This window comes from Rhinolophus hipposideros, assembly GCF_964194185.1.
Source record: "Rhinolophus hipposideros genome assembly, chromosome: 8".
Classification (NCBI taxonomy): Eukaryota; Metazoa; Chordata; class Mammalia; order Chiroptera; family Rhinolophidae; genus Rhinolophus; species Rhinolophus hipposideros.
This window is the reverse complement of record NC_138054.1, coordinates 78,049,584-78,071,208: the sequence shown is the minus strand read 5'-3', so window position 1 is coordinate 78,071,208 and position 21,625 is coordinate 78,049,584. Positions and strand designations below refer to the sequence as shown.

The 21,625-nt window shown below is 44.0% G+C and overlaps 1 protein-coding gene across 3 annotated transcripts; it reads right to left on the bottom strand.

Moving 5' to 3' along the window:
• Nucleotides 1-847: 847 nt before the first annotated feature.
• Nucleotides 848-21,414, bottom strand: STMN1 (stathmin 1). 3 transcript variants are annotated; one of them, XM_081057270.1, is made up of 5 exons: nt 21,273-21,414; nt 4,949-5,021; nt 4,283-4,455; nt 2,228-2,419; nt 848-1,362 (listed from the first exon to the last, which is right to left on the bottom strand). In XM_081057270.1, exons 2-5 carry the CDS (start codon nt 4,959-4,961, stop codon nt 1,291-1,293), a joined length of 450 nt encoding a protein of 149 aa, XP_080913396.1. In that variant the 5' UTR covers nt 4,962-5,021; nt 21,273-21,414; the 3' UTR covers nt 848-1,290. The 3 variants fall into 3 exon arrangements, with proteins under 3 accessions (XP_080913396.1, XP_080913394.1, XP_080913395.1); XM_081057268.1 differs by lacking the exon at nt 21,273-21,414 and adding an exon at nt 6,613-6,684; XM_081057269.1 differs by lacking the exon at nt 21,273-21,414 and adding an exon at nt 5,552-6,258.
• Between the last annotated feature and the right edge of the window lie 211 nt (nt 21,415-21,625).

Sequence of the window (21,625 nt, the reverse complement as noted above, 5' to 3'; positions counted from 1 at the left end):
ACTCATTTCATCCTAAAAATATAGGTGGAAGACTGACAGGCTATTATTATCCTTAATATGTTGGGTGAAACCCCAATCAGGACAAAGCCAAGGCTGCAGAAGCACAAACGCATAGTAGCAGCAGTCATTCTGCAAACACTTTCACTGTTGGTATGTGGCTCCCAAGTGCTTTTATACAGATGTCTGAGAAGCAAGTAGTCATATGCAATTAAGGCTATTTCCCAAACACCCAGGAAAGCTGCCAAAGGCTTTCTTCGAAGTGAGGCAATGCTCTGACAATGGGTGAACATCCTAACCTCTAGGTAACAAGATGATGTAACCGCCAACTTAAACACCCAAGTCAAATGCTGCTCTGCAAAATAAGGTCCTCTCATCACTTCACAGGAGTTGGTACAGGGGCATAGCAACTTTTCTTATTTTAATATTCCCATTCCTGAGTCATAGCTTTTACGGTAGGAAAGTATTAGGACATACCCCATCCCCAGCTATAACACGGAATTATCAAATATCTTTCACTAGGATCTTCTGATTTCCTCTACACTGGTCTCTAGAAACACCATTTGTGCTTTGAATCTGTCTTTTTAACAGGGCTACAGGAACAGAAAAATGCTTGTTTGCAAATAAACATCTGACAGACTATCATAACAGCTATCTGGGCCAAGGCATGACAACAAAGTGATGATTGTGGAAGAAGACAATACAAACAACTCGAGGGCAGAGAACGTGCAGTGCTACGCATGCTGGGTATTCCCGCCAGTCCCAAGGCCCCACCTGGAGCAAGCATCAGCCAGGAGGGTCTCTGTCACTGGACAATGTACCCCCTGGATAGAAAGAAGCTACGGCCACCAACAGCACTGTGCAGTTTTATTAACCATTCAAGTACAGTAGCATCTGGTAAGATTGGGACAGAACTGGGATTTAAAAGTGAACAGATATTCAGCATCTAACAGTTTGAAAGAAGCCACTACATACTTTTTTCACAACCATGTTTCCACAGAGCCAATACGGTACTAGCCATTGACCCAGTACACCAAGTGTACTGAAGTAGAAAAGATGCGACAAGAAAAAATAGCTACATTAGAAAGACTTCAACACTTTAGAAAAAGAGTAAAACACTTTTAGTTTCTCCCCTTTAGCCCCTAAAACAACATCATACAATCTGGATCTACCTATAGTCCTACATCAGCTTCTAGAACATTTGTCAGGAGGGCAAAAATAAAATGACACTGGCCAGTACAGTCTTTGGATATTTAGGAAGGGGAGGGGGAGAAAGTCAGTTCTCAGAACAAATTAGTCAGCTTCAGTCTCGTCAGCAGGATCTTTGGATTCTTTGTTCTTCCGTACTTCTTCAATGTGCTTGTCCTGTAAGAAATAGTATATTATCAGTCGAATAGAGCAGCCTGCCAAGTCACACCCCCAAAAAAGGCCCAAAACAGCATCAGTACACTACCTGTGTAATAATATTATATATACAATAGCCTCCCCATATCCATGGTTTTGCTTCCCACGATTTCAGTTAACTGTGGTCTAAAAATATTAAATGGAAAATTCGAGCAATAAACATTTCGTAAATTTTAAATTATGTGCCAATCTGCATGGTGTGGTAAAATCTCAGGCTGTCCCACTTGGGACATAAGTTATCCTGGTATCCAGACAGCATTACCTGCCTGTCACTCACTTAGTACCTGTCTCAGTTATCAGATCAACTGTCTCGGTATCAGAGTGCCTGTGTTGAAGTCACCCTTATTTTACTTAATAATGACCCAAAGCACAATAGTGATGCTGGTAATCTGCCAAAGAGAACTGTAAACTTGATCATAGATATGTATGTATAGGAAACAACAGTGTATATGTATGGGGTTCGGTACTGTGGTTTCGGACATCCACTGGGGGTCTTGGAACACATCCCGCACAGATATGGGAGGACGACTGTATAATCAGTTATTAAGGGAATCACATATTAAGAGTTCTAAGACATAATCTTTGTATTTCCTGGCTCACACAAGGAATCTAACTGAGCCTTCGATTGCTCTTCCAAATAAAATGCAATTATGCTGGAAATTATTGAGTATTCCAAATAAGATACCTCTCAGTGAACATGTCAAGCCCCAACACTGATGACAAAGACACCAAACATCTTTGATCAAGGCAATTAATTAAAGCCACTTTATCGGTGCATGAAACTTCACATGCTTCACCCTTCTCAGAGCAAGGCTGAGACACCAACCTTCTCTCGCAAACGCTCCAGTTTGGCAGCCATTTGTGCCTCCCGATTCTCTTTGTTGGCTTCCATTTTGTGGGTCAATTTCTCCTCTGCCATTTTACTGAAGTTGTTGTTCTCTTCGATCGCTTTCTGAAGCACTTCTTTCTCGTGCTCTCGTTTCTCAGCAAGCTGTTTCAAGACCTCAGCTTCATGGGACTAAAAAAAAGGTTACCAGGCTAGGTAGGCTCTCTGCAATGTATTCAGCATTCAAGTTACAAAATAAATGATTAATTGGGAGGGTTGAAAAGAGGCAGGTTATTAGAACTCTAAATAATACTGGAGTCAGGACCTGAATTACCTGCATCTAAATACTGTGAAAATCATACTCTTTTTCTAGTGTTTGTATTTACTTTGGAGAACTGCCCATGTTTGTTCTGAAATTCTTGCCCAATTATCCCTTAAGGAAATCCTTATAAGATTTACTGCTTAATGGTAGCAAGGTGCCTTGAGTGATATGCACTTAGGAATGGAACTTTATCATAAAGAACTTCCGTTATTCAAAGCTCATTGTAAAAAAAGATGTAACCATGCTGATAAAATACATGAATAGAAAATTACAGCCTCCAGATTACTATTTAAGCCAGGAGGATTTGTTTCAAAGAAAAGCTTACTAGCTTCTCTCTGTGGAGGCTGCATTAACTTGCAGACCACCGGAGCTCTATTACCATGGCGTGCCTCCTTCAACACTCAATAACACCTCGTTACTAAACAGATTCCGATGTGTCTGGAAGTATTTACTTGCAGGAAAGAAACAGAACATCTGCCACTGGTTCTCTTAATTCTCTTCTGCAAAATCTGTCATGGTAAGAGTTTCACTATACTTAGCCAGTTACTATGTAAAGCACTGGCTAATGGCTACGGACCAGCGTTTATTCCTAAGAACTGTCCAGTGTTCAGCTGCATCTCTTCCATGACAAGGCACCACTGCAAATACTGCCTCTTCCCAGGGAAATGCTTCACAGTGTTGGTAGTGGATCAGCGAACATATATACAAGCGCGGCACTGAAACGTGCAAAGCACATGCTGCAGCAGCTACAAAAGGGGCTTCCATGTGTATGTGTGTGGTTAAATGCACTAGACTTCAAATTGCACTAGTTGTGTCGGTTGGGGGAGGTTACTACTTCAACTTTTCAACTTTTTGTGCTTTAGTTTCCCTGATTTTAAAATTAAACCCATTCACACCCATCAGGGTTGTTGGAAAGGGAGATGAAAGGAGAATTTACATAAAATTCATAATGCGTAGAATAATGCTGAATGGAAGGAAATACATCAAAATGTTAATGGTTATTTTTAGGAAGTAGGATAATGAATACTCTTAATTTCCTATTTATAAACTTCTGTGGTTCCCAATTTTTCTGTAACAAGCATATTAATATTTGATTTTTCTGGTTAGTTCTTTTTAAAGGTGGCTACTTTATAATAGAATCGCTTAGATAAAAGCTGCCACAACACCAGTATATCAGCTGAGCAACATAATCACATTACTAACAATTTAAAATGTTTTTATTGTACAGTTCTCAAAAAAACAAAAACAAAAAAAACTACACAGGCATACACATAAACCAAAAGAACCCCCCCAAATCTAAAGAGACAAAAACAACAAAAAACAAACAAACAAAAAAACAACCTATCAACAACCTATTTTTCAAAAAGAAACCATGAGAAGCATGAAGTTTGGTTTCAGACAGACCTAGGCTTGAATTGTGGCTCCAAGACTCACTAGTTATATGACTTGGGAAAATGGTTTAACGTTCCCAAGACCATTTTCTAGTCTGAGTATCTTGGACAATACCCACCATTTAGAGTCATTGTATTATAGGAGAAAAATATAATGAATTTGGTACAAAATAGGAGCTCAATAAATGATAGTATTTTCTTCCAGTCACCGGCATATGTAATTTTCATGTAGTTATAACCACAGTCTAGCTATAATTCTGTTTTCCTCCTGTTACGGAAACAAAACTGGTTTGCCACATTACATTAATAAATATCCTGTTTCCTGTGAATTGTGCTGTTTACCTTGCGCCTTTCTTCTGCAGCTTCTAATTTCTTTTGAATTTCCTCCAGAGAAAGATCCTTCTTCTTTGGAGGAGAAAGGGGGAATTCTGGGACGGATTCTTTTGATCGAGGGCTGAGAATCAGCTCAAAAGCCTGGCCTGAGGCACGCTTCTCCAGTTCTTTCACCTGGATATCTGGATTTGATCATATATTTATAACATATTCAGAAAAATGGTTTTTTTCCTATTCTAATAAACTATTCTAAAATTTTCTAAAAACCAAATCAATTGAATGCATAGAATTAGGACTGACGAAGCTGTTTTTGCGAGCAAGAAATTGTTATGTAAATACCACCTCCCAGAAAAACAAAGTTCAACATTTTGGGATTAATACATACCATTCTGAAACATCAGTATTTGACAATTACTTTCATGAACAAAAGAAAGACTTGTGTAAAACTCCCCAATTTTGCTTCAAGTCAAATCATCTAATAATGAAAGAATTGTGAGCTCTCAGTATGTTCAAGTGATAAGCATTTTTTTCTTCTTTAATTATTCTTTGATTTATAAAATAATTTTGATCGGACCAAAACACAGGTGCCAAATTAACGGCTTAAGACGTCAGCCATCTCCTATTCTACAATCGTAAACCCATCACAATTTCAGCTTTTCCAAATAGTTTACCTACCAGAAGAAGCCATGGTGAACAGAAGACAAGAGACCGGCAGTGTATTCTACACAATCCACTGGCAAGGAAAACCCTGAAAATAATTTTCAAAAGCATGCATCAATTTCTTTGCATTTCTATGTCATCAATCCAAAGGGACTTCAAATCGCATCCACATAAATGAACGTCAGAAAAATCACTTGCGGTGGAATTAAATAAGACATCATTAACTAGAAAATTATAAAAATCTACAAAATACAAACACTGGGAAATTTGAAGTGAACATTGGTTGCAAAAAATTAACTGAGCTTGCCTGTTCAAAAAAACAACTCTTGGATTTTAAAAATTAGACAAGGTTAAATTACAATATTTTCCCCCCTATCAACTCTAAATTTTTCCCTCCAAACAGCAGATATTCCAGATTCAACTCAACAGTAAGACCGGAGCCATCTTAATACTGCCTACAATTCATTGTGCAAATGAAATACCCACGCTTGCTTTGTCTGTGTCCGCCATGGTGGAAAACAAAACATCCAAGCTAACATTAACCAATAATGTTGAACTTCTATTGTCCTTGGAGCTAAAGCTCCTAGTCCAACAGCGGGCAAAATTAGTTTTACGAACCTCTAGATTTTACGTTGTATTTGCTGCCTTATGTCATGAAAAAGTCTACATCTGTCTTGATTTTTTTTTAAGGTCACGATTCTTGTAGAACCCAGGCTAGTATCAAAAACGTAGGTTTACAGGTTCTCAACAGCTGGAAATCAGAATCAGAGGCAGCGAAATGATCTAAGCATCAGACGCAGCACTGGACCCAGGATGGGCGTGGCCCTGGTCAAGGCCAGGAAAAGGCAGGCCGCCCTTGGCCAACCAGAGCACGCCCTGCGCTCCGGACCCCGGCCCCGCCCCTTGCCTCCCCGCGCCTTTTCGAATCTCCCAGAACTCACAACACCCCGAGCCCGCGCGCGTGGGAAGGGGGGCTGGGCGGGGCTAACGGTCCTACCCGGGTAACTCCGCCTTTCTTGGGCGCACTCCGGGCGCCCCCCAACTCCCGCCAAAAACACCTCGAGGCCACCCCCACCACACTGCAACTCGGGAACTGGCCTTGGCGTAGCGCCCCCATCGGCTCGCCACCTAATTCCTCCGCTCACACCCGACCTAACGCCACGCAGCTGTCCATGGCCCCAGCCACAAGGGCAGGAGAGCCCTCGTGAGGTGTTAGCCTCTCGGGCGCGGTCCCAGTCAGGGTGAGGGCGATCCCGGGGAAGAGGCGCAGCCGGGGCCGTGCGCAGGCTGGCCCTAAAACCCCAGCGCCCTGGGGGCGCTGCCTCGCCCCATCAAACAATGGGGACCCCAGCGGAGCCGCGCCTTCAGGGGGAGGGAGAGGGAAATGAGGGCCCACGCCCCCTATTGTCTACTCGACGGCACCCCGGGGCGAACGCCCTGGGCTCGCTCAGTTGGCCGCGCCCCCTCCCCACAACAGCCGCGCCCCCAGGGAGCAGGGACAAAGCCCAGGCTCCGCCTGAGCCACACACAAAGCAGGGCGACCCCCGCCCTCCAGCCCCTCTGGGGCCCGCAGCCCCGCCTGCCGCCCTCCAGCAGGGGGCCACTGCCAAGGCTTGACCCCTCCTGCCGGCCGCGTCCCTCTCGCAGCCCACCGCCTCCTCATAGAGGTCCGCACCCACCTGCTCAATCCGAGCCGCCTGGCCACACTCTGAGCACCAACAGACCCGGGCGCGCACAAAAGCGCCAAACAGCGGCACGTGACCTCCCTGCAGGGTTCTGCATTGGCTGAGAGCGACGGCACGTGCCGGTCCCTCCCCCCACAGCCCAAGTGGGCCCCGCCCATGTGGACCCCGGAGCACCTCGGGAAGTGTAGTCTGGGCTGGAGGGAAAGGACAATGCGAGGGGTGGGGGCGTTTGGGGTCCTCCCCAGGTGTGAGCCCGGAGCCGGGGCGGTTGTATGGCCGCGAAGGAGGGCGTTGCCGTAGCCCCTGGCCTGGATCTGAACCAGCTCTCCCATCCCTAGAAAAAAGGCGGGGCGGGGAGGGGCGGGATCCCTCCCTACCTCTCAGAGGGTGGCCGCCTGGACTCCACCTCGGGTGAGCCATTTGACTCGCATCGCCAAAAGGGCTATACTGGGACTGCGCAGTGTCCCAGCTGTGTACCACCCCGTGCCGCCACCTAAAACGCCCAATCCTAGTGACAGGACAATGCCACTATATGCCCCTGTAAGGCTCCCTGCGCCCGGCTCCGTACCTCGACATTTGCGTGTCACCTGTATTGTGACATCATCATAATCCTTAACCCACTCAATCCTAAATCAGATGACGGGCGTGGCCCGTTCCTCACTGTGTGCGTTCTCGCTAGGGTCCCGGAGCTGGTGACCAGAAACCTGTGGGGAGAAAGCATAAGGCTCTGGAATTTGATCTTCTTTGGTCTAACAGTCACTCGGCTTAAATTCAGACTCCATCTGTTCTGCCTAGTCTTTGGCCTGATGATCGGGAAGGAAGAGCAATAGCAGTTCTAACTACACCGACTGCAGTTAAGTGTTGCTTTTGTTCTCAGAGCACGTGCTCCCCAGAGCGGTGCTGGGCCCTTTTTAAGAATCAAGACAAAAGGAGCCACAAGGTCACGATTCCTCTTGACCTGGATAGATCACAGCACAGCAGAAGCACAAAGGAAATTGGTCTGACCTTGGCTATCAGAAGGACTGTCCTCCCTTTTCCCACAAAAAAAGCCCCAGGGAAAGGAGTAAAATGAATATGGTTCCCAGGCTCCTCCTCCCATTCCCCTGACAGAGGAAGGTTGTTCCCGCAGGTGGTGGGTGGTCCTTACACCAATGCACCTGCTTTGAGATCCTGAAGGCAGAAGGACACCTTAATTTTTTCATCAATGGGCTCCATCTCCCCAAGCCCAAAAACATATATGACCAACTCTGCTGAAACAACAGTCCTAATTTAAAAAGACTCTTCAGCTAGTCACTAGGAATGTGCTAGAGATAAATACAATGAATAAATAGGTGTCTGAGACAAGGAAAACTGGATCACACAGGCAGCAGACACACCACACAAAGCAAACAATTAGCAGTGTGCTGTTGTTGCCTGAAATATGCTTGTTGCAGCATTTTCTCCAACAATCACCCTTGTGTGGGGTCAGCTTCTCCCCCACCCCCAATCTAAGTGATTTTCCCTTGGCATGGACCAGGAATGATTCAGATTCTGAGCCCTGAAAGGCTTCTCGCTCCCAGACCAAACTTAGCCACGAACTGACCAGGTGTTTCCATCTGTCAATTTTCTGAGCAAAATCTCAGAAATCATTCAACAAGCTGGATAGGGGTGGAGACCAGACCTCTCTGAAAAATGACAGGTTGGCAGGCAGCACAAATAAGCAAGGAACCCAAGGCCAAGAGGTCTATTAGCCACTGAACCAGCCTTTATCTTGAAGTCTTTGTACTTGATCCGGAGGTTTGCAGAGGAAGGTCCCACCCATGTGATGCATTTTTTTCTTAATACAAGAAATTGCCACGCAAAAAATCTCACATTTCTGACTATGAATGTTATGACAAGGAAAAAAATTAATCTTTCAAAACACTGATTATTTTAAAACTCTTACGCCACTTCCCCCCACCTTTTCTTTTTCCCTAGAGCAAATGTCTATTTCCATGGAAACCATAGATAGGAACGAAGATGTTAGAACTCCCAGAGATTTTTAATCTTTTCTAATGATGCCACTTAATTTCTAGGTTGTTAGATGCCTGGTCCTGCCAGTCTTAGTGACAGGATTTCTTGAGCTCCTCGCGGCTGCTTGAGGAATGAGAGGGCCGGGGTAAGGTTTCCCCTAGAATGATCCTGTGAATGAAAAAGTGCTTGTGTGGTGGGATGATTCCTGTTCTTTAGGGTGGGGTTGCGTTTCTGAGAGTCAGACCACAGCTATTTATTGCCAACTCTTATGGGTGTTCATATATGAGCCCTGGACCAGGAAGATCTTTCAGCTGTCAGGAGAGAAAAGAGCTTTGCTACTTCATTGTGGAGAGAGACAGAAGCTCCGTTCTTGGAAGTTTCCTAAAACCAACTTCAAATCCACTCCCTCCTGAAGTGGCAGCAAGGAGTTAATGTTCCCATCTTAGCACTGTCTATCTTTGCCCATGAGAATTATTTTTGCCTCTGCTCAGATGGTTTGGTCGGATTGCTCTGGCGCTAGCTGTAACTATGGATTAGTACAAAGTGAAGTCAAGATATGGCAGCCATCCAGCTTATTTGATCTGTGTAGACAGCTACAGGAGAGTACTTCAGGCTTCAAAGTCCAGAAGGGATGTCTACACCGATCAAACGAGCTTGGCTGTTGTCAGATCTCTGTTCTTACAGAGCACTGGCAGCCTTTGTTCATTGTTGGTTCTGAGGCTGCAGGGGTTGGCTCCCACAGAGGACACCGCAGAGTGCCACTGCTGCTTGCAGGGCCTGTCCTTGGCAAAAGGATGTTGTGGGAGAGGTTTTCCTCTTGTCCTAGCCTCTCTGTTCCCTTTGTCCCCTATTCCTTAAGCATCATGTTTTAACACTCCTTTCTCTGTTCAAATGCTGTCTGTGAATCTGCCATTTTACACGCCTGGCTCCCTCATTAGAGTCCAAGAGGGCAGGGGTTGTGTCTTTGGTTTGATATCCCTAGTGCCCAGAACTGGGCCTGGCCCAGGGTAGTGGGGCCTGGATGTTAGCAGTTGACTTTAGGCAAGAACCACCTCTTTCACCCTCAGCTTCCTCTTCTGTGATGCTAGACACCCGTACCATAGAGGTGTGGTGAGGATTAAGTGAGGTCATGTATATGATAGTTCTCAGCACAACGCCTGGTATATCGTAAGTGCCTAACACTTGTTAACTCTCATCAAGAGAAGTTTCTTGATTACTAAAGGTTATTGAATGAATGAATGAATGAATGAATGAATGAATGAATGAATAGTAGACTTTCACCCTTTGGTGGGAATCATAGTCACTGGGTTAACTCTTCCCATGGGGTATTTTTAAAAATTCAATGAATTTAACATCTTGAATAGATAACACATTCACATAGTGTAGAAATAAAGTATAAAAAGTCCTCCTCCCTTCTTGTTCCCCACCTGCCAAATTCGATACCTCCCCCTCCCCCAGCATGACCATTGTTATCAGCTACTGTGAATCCTGGAGTTTCTTCATAGGTACACAAACAAATTTGTAGATATGTATTCCTATTCCTATTCCCCTTTATAATACAAATGGTAGTCTACTGTAACTGTTGTGTGCTTAGCACTTATACACTCAACAATACATGTCAGGGATCTTTTCCTATAGGGAGCGGTTCATACATCAAGCATTTCCTTGATCTGGAATCTACTGTATGAATGAATAAATGTTCCATAACCTAGTTGACCAGGCCCTATCTAAGACACTTAGGTTGTTCCCAATTATTTGCTATTTCAAACAATGCTGTAATAAATAACCTTGTATACTTGGCATTTTCCACGTGGTTGAGGACGCCTGCAAGATATATTCCTAGAGTGGTACTGCAAGGTCAAAGGACAAATGCATTTGTGATTTGGATAGTTCCAAATTGCCTTCCATAGGAGTTGTGTCAGTGCAACACTCACCATGTAGTGCTTTAATTCATTATCTCCATTCATTCAAAAATGGATGGGAAAGCTTTGTCCCTAGAAATTTCAAGCATCAGGGAAAGGGGTGGGGGGGGAGGACTAGAAATCCCAAGAAAGATGTGGCTGTCAATTCTGTCTATGTTAATAACTCCTATAAATACTTGAGAAGCAGCAGCTGATCTCACAAGGGTGCTGCAGCCTGCTCTGGAGCACTTGTCTCACCAGTCTTGCGGTAGAAGTGTCTGTAGGTGTTACTATGAGATTGGAAGCTTTTTGAAGGCAAGGTCTTTTTCATAGCTGTATCCCCCTCCCCTCCCATGAAGCCTGACACCGTGCCTGGCATATATCTTATTTAATTAATTCTAAGATGTATTTTTCTCCCACATTTTTTGTATCTTTGAGGTCAGTTGTGCCTCATACGTCAATAAATAGCACGTCGTAATTATGGACAGCATAGTGTCTTAGTGGTATATAAAATACTGGTATGTCTTAAAAATCAGTGACATTTTTGAGTCAGTGAAATGTGGTGGAGGGCACAGATATGAAATGTGTGAGTGGAATGGGGCCAAGATGTCGCTGCCCCTGCCAGCCTTCTTACTCCATGTTCTAACCCTAATCCCTCTTATCTAAATCCATGCTTCCTTCTAATGATTGCTTTTATGAGGATAACTTCCCATTTGCCTCTTGGGCTCCTATCACTCTCTTGAACTCTAACACCAAGGAATCCCAGAATTCTCAGCTTTCTAGGTTATTATGGAGATATATTTGTCAAGGTAGAAGGATAAAACATATATTAAAAAAAAAGTTTGTTAGCTTGATTTATAACTCTTAAATACTTTGACCTAAGGTATGTGGGCTTCCCTTTTGTACTCCTGCCTTGGGTATGGCAATTGTTGGCAGCAGGCCTGCAAAGAGATTAAATCACTTGTCCAATTAGGCTACACAGAAGCACAGAGCTTCTGCAGTCTGGTTCCAAGTCTATGTTTTTAGCTATCACTCTAAACTGTTTTATCAGGCCAACCCTATTATTTTATAAATTGGGGAGAAAGGCCCAGAGAACTGTAGACATTTGCCTGAAGTCACAGAGCTAAGCCATGTTACAGAAGGAATTTGAATCCTGTGCTTTAAATAACGCTGCAGGTACTGTTCAGTTACTACTTGTGTGAACTTGAGCATGTGACTTTCCCTTTTTGGCCTTGCATTTCATCATCTGTGAAAGGGGGATAATGCCCCTACCTCATAGGGTGGTTGTCAGGATTAAATGAAACAACATATGTAAAATACCTCGCATTGTGTCTGATATATAATAAGTCCTCAATAATTGACAGCTATGATATTAATCATCAAGCACAGCTCTGATTGTGCCACTTTTCTGCTTGAAATATTTCATGAATTCAACTTTGGGGCACACCACGTGAGAAAAATAAAAATTCCTGAAACTTCAAAAAAAATTTGATGAGTCTCTTGGATTATAGTCCAAGAGTCCTTGGTATGGCCTTTGAGACCCTGCATGAGGTAACTGCAATCTACCTCAAGGTCAATTAAACCCTAAAAGTCTGATTCTTGATGGATTTCACGATATGTCATCTCAAAAAGAGGGGTAATTATAGGGAAGCACAATTAAGATGCATGGAAGAACTCTGTGATCACTAGACATAGCTAACAATAGAATGGATCTCTTAAAGAATGAATGAGATTCTTGCTATGAGAGGTGTCCAGACAAAGATTTGTTAGCCGCCGGGAATGTGGAAGAAGGGTTCTTGCATTAGGAGGAAGGTGAATTAAGTGACCTCCCTTCGTGCTTTAAGATTCCTTTTTAATAAGATGGGGAAAGGCTTGTGACCTTATGCTAAATGAAACAAACAAACAGGCTACCCAACTGTGTGTACAATATGAGCTCAACTAGGAACAACATATAATGAAGGAAATGCACCAAAATATATGTTCTGGAGGGTAAAATTACTATTGAGTTTAGTTTTCTTCTGTATACTATTCTGGATTTTCCAAACTCCTTAAAGTGAACATGTATTACTTTTATTAATGATATAAACATTACATTTTTAAAATGAAAGAGTTTTACCCTTCTCACTGATCTCAAGTCTTCCTATGTTTCTGAGACCCTTACCCCGGTTTCCCGCACACTCCAAAGTTTCAGCTTTTTTGGACTATTCCTGGCTCCCTATCAAGTCTCACATCTATATAGTCCAGTGTTTTGCTGACACCAGCCCTCAGGCTTGAGTCCTTTTGACTTCTGTCTCTTGACATTTTCTCCACCTTCAAGGTCTTAATTAATCTCTCTGATCCCCACACACTGTGCCTGGTATTGTGGTTACCCATATATATGTTTGTCTCCCTCACTAGAGAGTAAGATCCCAAAGGGCAGGCTTTATCTGATTTTGTCTTGGTGTCCCTAAGTGCCATGAATAGAAAGACACTCAACGAGTGTTGAATCATTTGGCTGATGTCATCTTGGCCACTAAACAATACTTCGGGCATAGGGTCAACATGACGAAAGGTATATTCTGGAGTCCAGTCTCTTGCAATTCAACAAGTACTATCCCAGGGACATTTAAAAAATATATTTTTTACTTGTTTTTAATGTGAAACCATTTTAGATTGCCAGAGAGTTGCAAAGAGAGTACAATAGTACACAGAGTTTTCATATACCCTTCAGCCAGCTTCCCCTCATATTAATATCTTACATAATCGTGACACATTTATCCAAACTAAAACATTAATATTGGTACAATACCATTAACTAAATAGCTGGCTTTTATTGGATTCTCCATTTTTTCACTGGGGTCCTTTTTGTGTTCTAGGATCCAATTCAGGACACCACCTTGTAGTAGCATGACAGTGAAATTTTTTTTTTCACATGGAAATTGGGGGTAATTGCTTTCTATTTTTGCTTTCAACTGACCTTTTCCAAATGATAAAAATGGGAACAAGAAAGATGGCGTGGGGACAGTGAGGTTGCAGCACTCACCCTCTGCTGGCTTCTGGGGCTTTGAACTGGTGTATGGACTATTTTCCCACACGGGGCTGGGAGGATGATTTTCATTTCAGATCTAGTCTTTTTCTTGAATGGGCACTTGTGGGCCTAAAAATGGGAGAGTTACCAGTTACTTTTAATTCATTAATTTGTGGCCTGGCACGGGAACATGTTCCTGGTTCCTTACAAGACTGCTAAGTCGTTGGCATTTATCAGCAATCTTAGCAATTCAGTGAGAACAGAGGTTACAGCTGTCACAGGAAGTTGAGACCAAGGCTGCTGAAATCACACCCAGAGTAGAATTCAAGTCCGGAAGATGGGGGTGGCTAGGGTGTCAGGTGGAGATGGGTGGGTTGCTGTGTAAGAGAAGATTCAGGAGGGGAAGAAAGCAGATGTGTCACTGGCACGTAGAGTCAATTTACAGACTTTCAGGGGCTCATGGCTGAGCTCTTGCATCCATTGGTAAGCACCAGCACTGCAGGAGGGCTTTTGCAGACCCCACCACTCCACTGGATTACCACAGCGGCCTCCTCATTGGTCCTCATCGGCCCCTCCCTCGAATCCATTCCCAACATGGGCACCTGACACCTCAAATCACTGGAGAGTGCAGGCCCCGTCTCAGTGGGATGAGTGGGACGTGCCACTTTCCTGGGGATGCCTTAACAAAGTACCACAAGCTGGGTGGCTTAAACAACAGAAATTTATCATCTCACGGCTCTGGGGGCCAGAAGTCTAAAATCAAGGTGACAGCAGGGTAGGTTCCTTCTGAGGGCTGTGAGGGAGAATCTACCAGGCTTTTCTTCTAGCTTCTGTAGCCTTAGCCGTTCCTTGGTTTGTAGGTGGCATTCTCCCCGAGTCCCTACGTCATCTCCTCGGTGTCTGTCTCTGTGTCCAAATGTCCCCTTTTTATAAGGACACCAGTCATATGACCTCATCTGAACTTGATCATCTGCAAAGACCCAATTTACAAAGATCACAGTCACCAGTATGGGGAGTTAGGACCTCAACATCTTTTGAGGGGACACAATTCAACCCCACAGTAGGGGGCTCCCAGCTTTGGCTGATGGCTGTCCTGGGACAATGTGACTAGAGAAGTTGGAATTTAGGATTTCGTGTGAATTCGCCTAATTTTTAAATATTGGCATCTAATTAAATAGAACGAAACTTTTCTAATACCAAGACTGCCGAAAGCAAGTGGACCACCACTCCACTGTCACCACAAAGTTCTCTCTAAAAATCTGATCCTGTCCTTCCATTTTGCCAATGTCTACAGGATTAAAGGCCAAGTGCCCTAGCACGGCCCTCCACAATTCTTTCCCAGCTCTCCAGGGTCCTTTCCCACTGCTCCTGTCAGGCCCCCACCCACTGTGCCATCATATCAAAATCTTGCCCATTTCCAAACATGCCATGATGTTCTACACTTTGTGACTTTGCACTCTCTCTCTCTGCCTGTAATGCCCTCTACCCTCCAGTCCACTGGGAAACTTCTGGCCATCTTTCAGGTGTCCTCTCATTGCCATCCCCTCTGTGAAGTCTTTCTTATCCACTCCCCCATGGAGTTCATCTTTTCCTTCTTTGGGCCTTCACTGCACCCTACATTTCTCTAGTATAACACTCAAAAGTTTACTTGCTATTATTTGATTACATATCTGCCTCCTCTCTGGACCATGAGCTCTCTGAGGGTAGGGACTATTGATTTGGAACACCTAGCACAGACCCTAGCACACAGTAGGTACTTAATAAATGTTGACTAAATGAATACTCTTTACACAGCACCCAACTTGGTGTCGTGAAGGACCCAAGGAAGCATTGGGTGAAGTCCCTGTCCTCAAGATCCTTCCAATCTAGTAGGGTTTCCAAGATACTCACCAAAGAAAAGGTAAACCATATTGGTGGTGTATGACATCAGGCAGGAGAGGCTACTGAGGCCTATGGTGGTAAATCCATTCGCATTTCGGACAGAAAAGATTCTGTTTGGGTGGCCTGGTGTTCGTGTGAAGAAAAGTCAAAATCATGGCAAATCCTCCCTGAATAGGGAATTGTTGCACTGAACGCTTGCAGAGGTAAGGTCGACTATGGGGGCTCATTACAAGAAGAGAAAGTGGGGCAAGGAGATCAGGAGAAAACACAGGGAAACAAAGATGGAGAAAGGAGGGTAGAAGAATGAAAAGGAGGACCTGGGGAGCCCATGCTTGTCTCAGATGCCCCTCCTGCATCAGTTTTCCTTGTAGCACTTTCCCATCCGCATATCTACCTGCTGTAATTCATTCCACCATGAAGCCCTCCCCACCCTGACTCCCTCCTTTCTTCTCTGCTCTCCATTATCACAACACTCTCTGAAGGGCTGTCTTTGTTGTCCAACTCCTCTCCGCCTCTGCTCATTAAACCCTCCTATGCAGACACTGTACAGACTACTGTTGTCAAGGTCACTGATGACGTCACACCACTGCATCCAATGGCCAATTCCACATCCACATCATTCTTGTCATGGCTGACCTTGAATCACTTTATTCCCTGGCTTCCAGGGTATTAAACTCTTTGGTTTTCCTCCTGCCTCAGTGGCTGTTCCCTGCAAGTCTCCTTTGCTAATTCCTCTTCATTTCCTTCACCTCTAAGTATGGCAGGGCTTAGAACTTGACCTCTTCTCTACACCCAATCACACCACCGGTGATCTCAACCAGTACTTGGTTTTAAATACCGTCTATGCTGCTGACTTCCAAATGTATATATCTAGCCTGGGCTTAAGCCTTGAACTTAAGCCTGAACAGACATTTATCCAGCTCCTACTCTGCCTCTCCACTTGGTCGTCTCATAAGCAATTCAAACTAAATGCGTCTAAAACTGAACGACTCATCTTCTCCCCTCCTCCAACCTGTTCTTCCTATTGTCCTGTGTATTTCATCCCTCTTATCCCAAGCAGGCAAATTATGTATTTATTTACTCACATTCTGCATCACCTAGAATCAACCATTGTTCACATATTTGTTCCCAGTGTTTTCTTATGAATAGGCAGTTTAAAATTCCTTAAGTAACATATGAATGTACTGTCATTATTTTAAAGAAAAAATTAGAATATTACAATGAAAGCTGAAGTTCCCTTCCATCTCTATTGGCTATCCCAACTCCCTGACCTTCTATCCAAAGAAAGCCACTCTTACGAGCTAGGAGTGTATCTGTTAATTAGAAAGCAAATGCTTTTTCCATATGTTTGAATATGCCACAGAAAAGCCACTGTTCTGTTGGACGTGTCACAAAAATTATATTGTGTTGTATGCATTATTCTGCAACTTTCTGTTCTTAACAGATTTTGAGCTCTATCCATATAAACCTAATTGACTCCTTCTAACTGTGATATAGTGACCAATTATGAATTTAGACCCTATTTTATTTATACTTACCCTCCTGACGGCCACTGAGCTGTTTCCAATGGTTTGTTATTAGATATGGTCTTGCAGTGAACAGTCTCCTTGAATGCATGTGGAAGTGTTTGTCCCAGGTAAAAACCCAGAAACAGAATTGTCAGGGCACAGGGTATGAATATTTTCAGCTTTACTAGATAAGGACAAGTGAAGAGAATGCATTTCCCCACAGCCTTACCCATACGTGGCATAGTCTGGTTTTATTCCTTCCTGCACTTTTATAGATAAGAAGACTGAGGCCTGGGGTTGTTTTTCTTCCTCACAGTCGCAGAGCAGGGTAGGTTCAGGGCCAAGTGTAAACCCCAGGTCAGCTGGTTCCCTGTAGCACAATCTTTGCATCACACCATATTGTCCCTGTCAGCTCTCTCTGGAAAATCAAGGAAAGACTTGATTTCCCCTGTGTAAGGGGGGTGGAGGGGAGGGAGGGGCTGAAATTCTCCAACATGGCGATTATACTGTGAGTGGAAATGACTCCAAATCCTCCCAGAAAATGGCTCCCCTGCGCTCCACAGATTTGCTTTCCCACCCGAGGCAGCTTCTACCTGCAGCTTTCAGAGCTACACACAAGGATCTGATTGGCTCTTCCTCAGCCAAGACAAGGGTGGGAACAGCAATGGCGTCCCCGCAGCTGATTTTGCAGCGCGGCAGCTCTGTTCTGGGAGAAGGGGAGGCCAAGTCTCTCTAGACCAGTGGCGGTGCCGAGCCCACCGTGGCCATCCTGGGTCGGGACAGAGGCTCGCCAAGCCGACTGCAGCACCCAGCACCCAGCACGAGCCCCCAGGACATCTCCCTGCCTCTTGCAGCACCTTGGAGAGGGTGAGCTGCTTCTGGACAGGCCCTGAAGCCAGAGAGCAGCGCTGAGGAGATTTCACAAGGACCCCCCCCCAGCCAGAGCAAACCCAGCTGCCCCCACCCCCTGCAGCCCTGAAACGCTGGAGCACGGGAGGCGCAAGCTGCAAGCGCCTGCTGTTAGCTTTCAGTAAGAAAGGGAAGGCTGGGTCAGCACTCCTCTCTTCACAGTCTCAGATCAGGGTATGAGCTCCGTGGCAGGGACTCCACCGAGGGTGAGGACCAAATTCTGCTTGGGCTCCTCTAGGGTGCATAAGGTGAATGTGGGTGAGGCCCCAGACCCCAGCCCCTCTTAAGGGCCTGTCCTGGTGTGGGATGCTTCTCCCCCGGGCACTGGTGGCCAGATTTCCTTTTTTCTCTTCAAGGCAGGAAAGACCAATGGGAGAATTTGGGGGTAGGAACAAAGTTGGCACTGCCCAGCCTACTTTTCAGAGCCTGGAAGTCTCCGTTCCTTTCACAGTTGGGATTACTAGGAGGGTCGGCACTTTTTCCTTAAACTTTTTTTCTTAGCTACCACCTTTGAGTGCTAGCTATGTGCCATGCACTGTATACTAAGTGTATTATCTCATTTCCTCCTCATGACAGCTCTAAGGCATTACAGGCCCAGGGAGGATAAGCAATTCCCCAAGGTCACACATTTATAGTGACAAAAGTGGGTTAGGCAATTCTCCCAGATCCTGTGTTTTTATTTTAAAGTTCTTGAGTTTTTTAAATTAACTATTTGCTCACTTTTGCTAATCTTTCACAGATGCTTTTGAAAAAATGACCATTAAGAACATTGCAAACATTCCCATACTATTTTTTAGTCAGTGGGCAGAGTGAACAGGGCTCTGGTGTATTGCTGGTGAGAATGGAAATAAAGTTCCAAAAAGCAGTTTAGCCATTTGAATCAAGACCTTGAAAACTGCCCGTCATCCCCTTTAATGAGGAGATGATCACATTCTACGGAGATAGAAATAGCTCTCGGTATGTAAAATGCACATTCCCTGGGACCCAGCAATTCCACTCGAAGGAATCTATTCTACAGAAGGAGGCACTGCACTTGGACAGAATGGCATACATGTCAGGACACTTATTACTGCACTGCTCAAATAGTAAAAGTGGGAAACAACCTCAAAATCTATCAATAGATTTGATTAATTACAGCACATCCATTTAAATCAATTCTATGTGATATTGCTAGAAAATGAGGCACTTCTATATTTTATATATGGAACAATCATCAAGAAATATTAAGTGAAAAGAGAAAAGTACAAAAGTACATATCTGATATGCTACTATTTCTATATGAAAAAAGGAATGTGTGTATGTGTATGATTGTGTGTATATATGTGTGTGTATATATATATATATATATATACATATACATATTTGTTTTGTTTTTGTTATTTTTTCCTAAGAAAACAAGTAATAGTGGCCTTTAAGGAGGAAAATCACAGCTAAGGGAACAAGTCAGAGAAAGACAGTTTTTTCATTGTGTAACCTTTAGTACCTTTGGAATTTTGTACCATGTATACATATTAGCAATTTAAAAATCAACTTGAAAAAATAGATTCACTAAAATCCAGCCTCTTAACCCAGTAATTCTCCTTTTGGGAATCCAGCTTAAGAAAATTTTTGGATTTCAGACAAAGATTTACAGAAAAACATCTTCATCAAGGTGTTAGAGTGAAAAAAATATATAGGCAACTTAAAAGTCCAACAATAGAGGAATAGCTAAGAAAATTGCGGTATGTTTATATAATACATATCATGAAATCATAAAAAGGATGCTTATAAAAATATTTTGGTGACATGGGAAAATGCCTATAACATTAAGTAAAAATTTTTTTAAAAGCCAGATAGAAAATCACTTATGCAGTATAACTGGATCACTGTAACAATAGCAGGCATAGAAAATAATTGGAAGGAAACATGCCAAAAGTAAATAGTCATGGCCACAGGATAGAGGGGTTGTGAGTGATCTTGTACCCCCTATGTAGCTTTCATAACTTGGCCATTTTTTTTTGCAATGGGCATCCATATCTTGGATAATTTTTAATAAATAAAACTTAAAAATAAATCCCCATGGTATTGAAAAAAATTAAGATATACAGACATGTTAAGCCTGCAATTCTACTCCTAGAAATAAGCCCTGCATAAATAGATGTACAAGTGCTCAGAGCATGATTAATAACAAGAGATTGTAAACAACCAAAGTGTGCATGAGAGGAAACCACTTAAGTAAGTAGAGAACATCCATAATGTAGAATATTAGGCAGCAGATATGGAGAACAGGGTAGGTATGTCAACATGGAAAAATCTACAGGGTAACATTATTACCGTGTCAGGAAAAGCAACTTATAGAACAACACGGATGTTATAATTGCATTTACGTTCAAGAAAGTAAAGCTAAAACACTGTATTTGTATTTGTACATAAATGTATGGAGGACATTCAACTGTTAAGAATAGTTGTCTCCGCTGAAGGGAATAGACCAAAAGAAGACTTTTGCTATGGATTCTATGTTTGGATGTGGTGTTTGTGTCTTTTACAAAAATGTGTTCTCATATCATTTGTGTCATTAAAAAGTAATAATCATATAGGGGGAAAAGTATAAGCCTAGAGAAAGATCTGAAAAGATACACAACAAAAGTATGAGTAGTTTCCAGGAAGGATGAGGGATTGGGGCTTGAGGTGATGGGTCATTTCCTCAGTTTACTTTATATTAAATCATACATTAAATCATAATGAAAACAACATCACCCAAAGCCCTGGCTGGTGGGCAGTAGCCTCTGCTTTTCTCCAGTTCTGCTTTCCTCCACACTAGGGCCCTGTTCTCTCAGGTAATGACCCTGCTCACACGCAACGCCCAGGAGTGCAAAGGCCCAGATAATACCAGCCCCATTTCTCCTCTTACGGAAGAGGAGGAAACCGAGATACAACCTCTTTGCAGCTCTGCTGGGAAAGCGGACTCTGACGATCTGGATCCCAGGCCCCTTCTCTCCTGCCTTCAATTTCCAGAGATAACCCAGAGGAGAGGAGAGCCCAGAACTCTTTCCTCTGGGCCGGGGTGGACAAGGCTTGAAGCCACAAATTAGTATCAGTGTAGCATCAGATAAGGGAACAATAAACCCCATCATTTGCCGAGTTCCCTCTGGGCTCAGCTTCAAGTTCCTTTCCCAGACAATGGCTGGTCACGTCCCCACAGAGCTTCTGCCAGATTTTCCAGAGAGACAGCGACAGAGCACAGGGCCAAATTGGCCTCTGGTGGCCAACACTCTGGGATTCACCTCTAATGACTTATCCAAGGAGGGAGCTCGGGAACCCTCCCAGGGCCCAGGAGCTCAGCGCTGAAAGATCTGTTTGCTCCAAAAGCTGAGCAAGAGGCAACTGTGGTCGGGGGCAGGCACTGGCCTAGAAACAGGAAACCCGGGTTTCAGGAGCCAGCGCTGCCATGTCTCCTTTTTGACCCTGGCAACTCACCAGATCCTGTGAGTCTGGGCGTTGGAGAGCAGAAGGGGGAGCCTCTGTATCTGGGGGAGAAAGGGCGGTGTCAAGCCCCCTCCCCCACCATAGCTGTCTCAGAATCCTAGATGTCGGTGAAGCTGCTGGTCCCTCTTCCCTCGCAGCTGCTGCCTGTCTGTCTCTATGGCAACCAGGGCAAAAGACTAATTTGCCAGGGTCCAGGCTCGGGAGCTTACCTTGGAGCTGTGTTTTAACTTGTCTTTCTGGAAGCCAGTCCACCGCCACTGTCAGGAGCCTCTGACAGCACCCCTAGCCTGTGTATGGGAGGGACACTGGACCAGCCAGAAAAAACACACCCCTTATCCTTTATA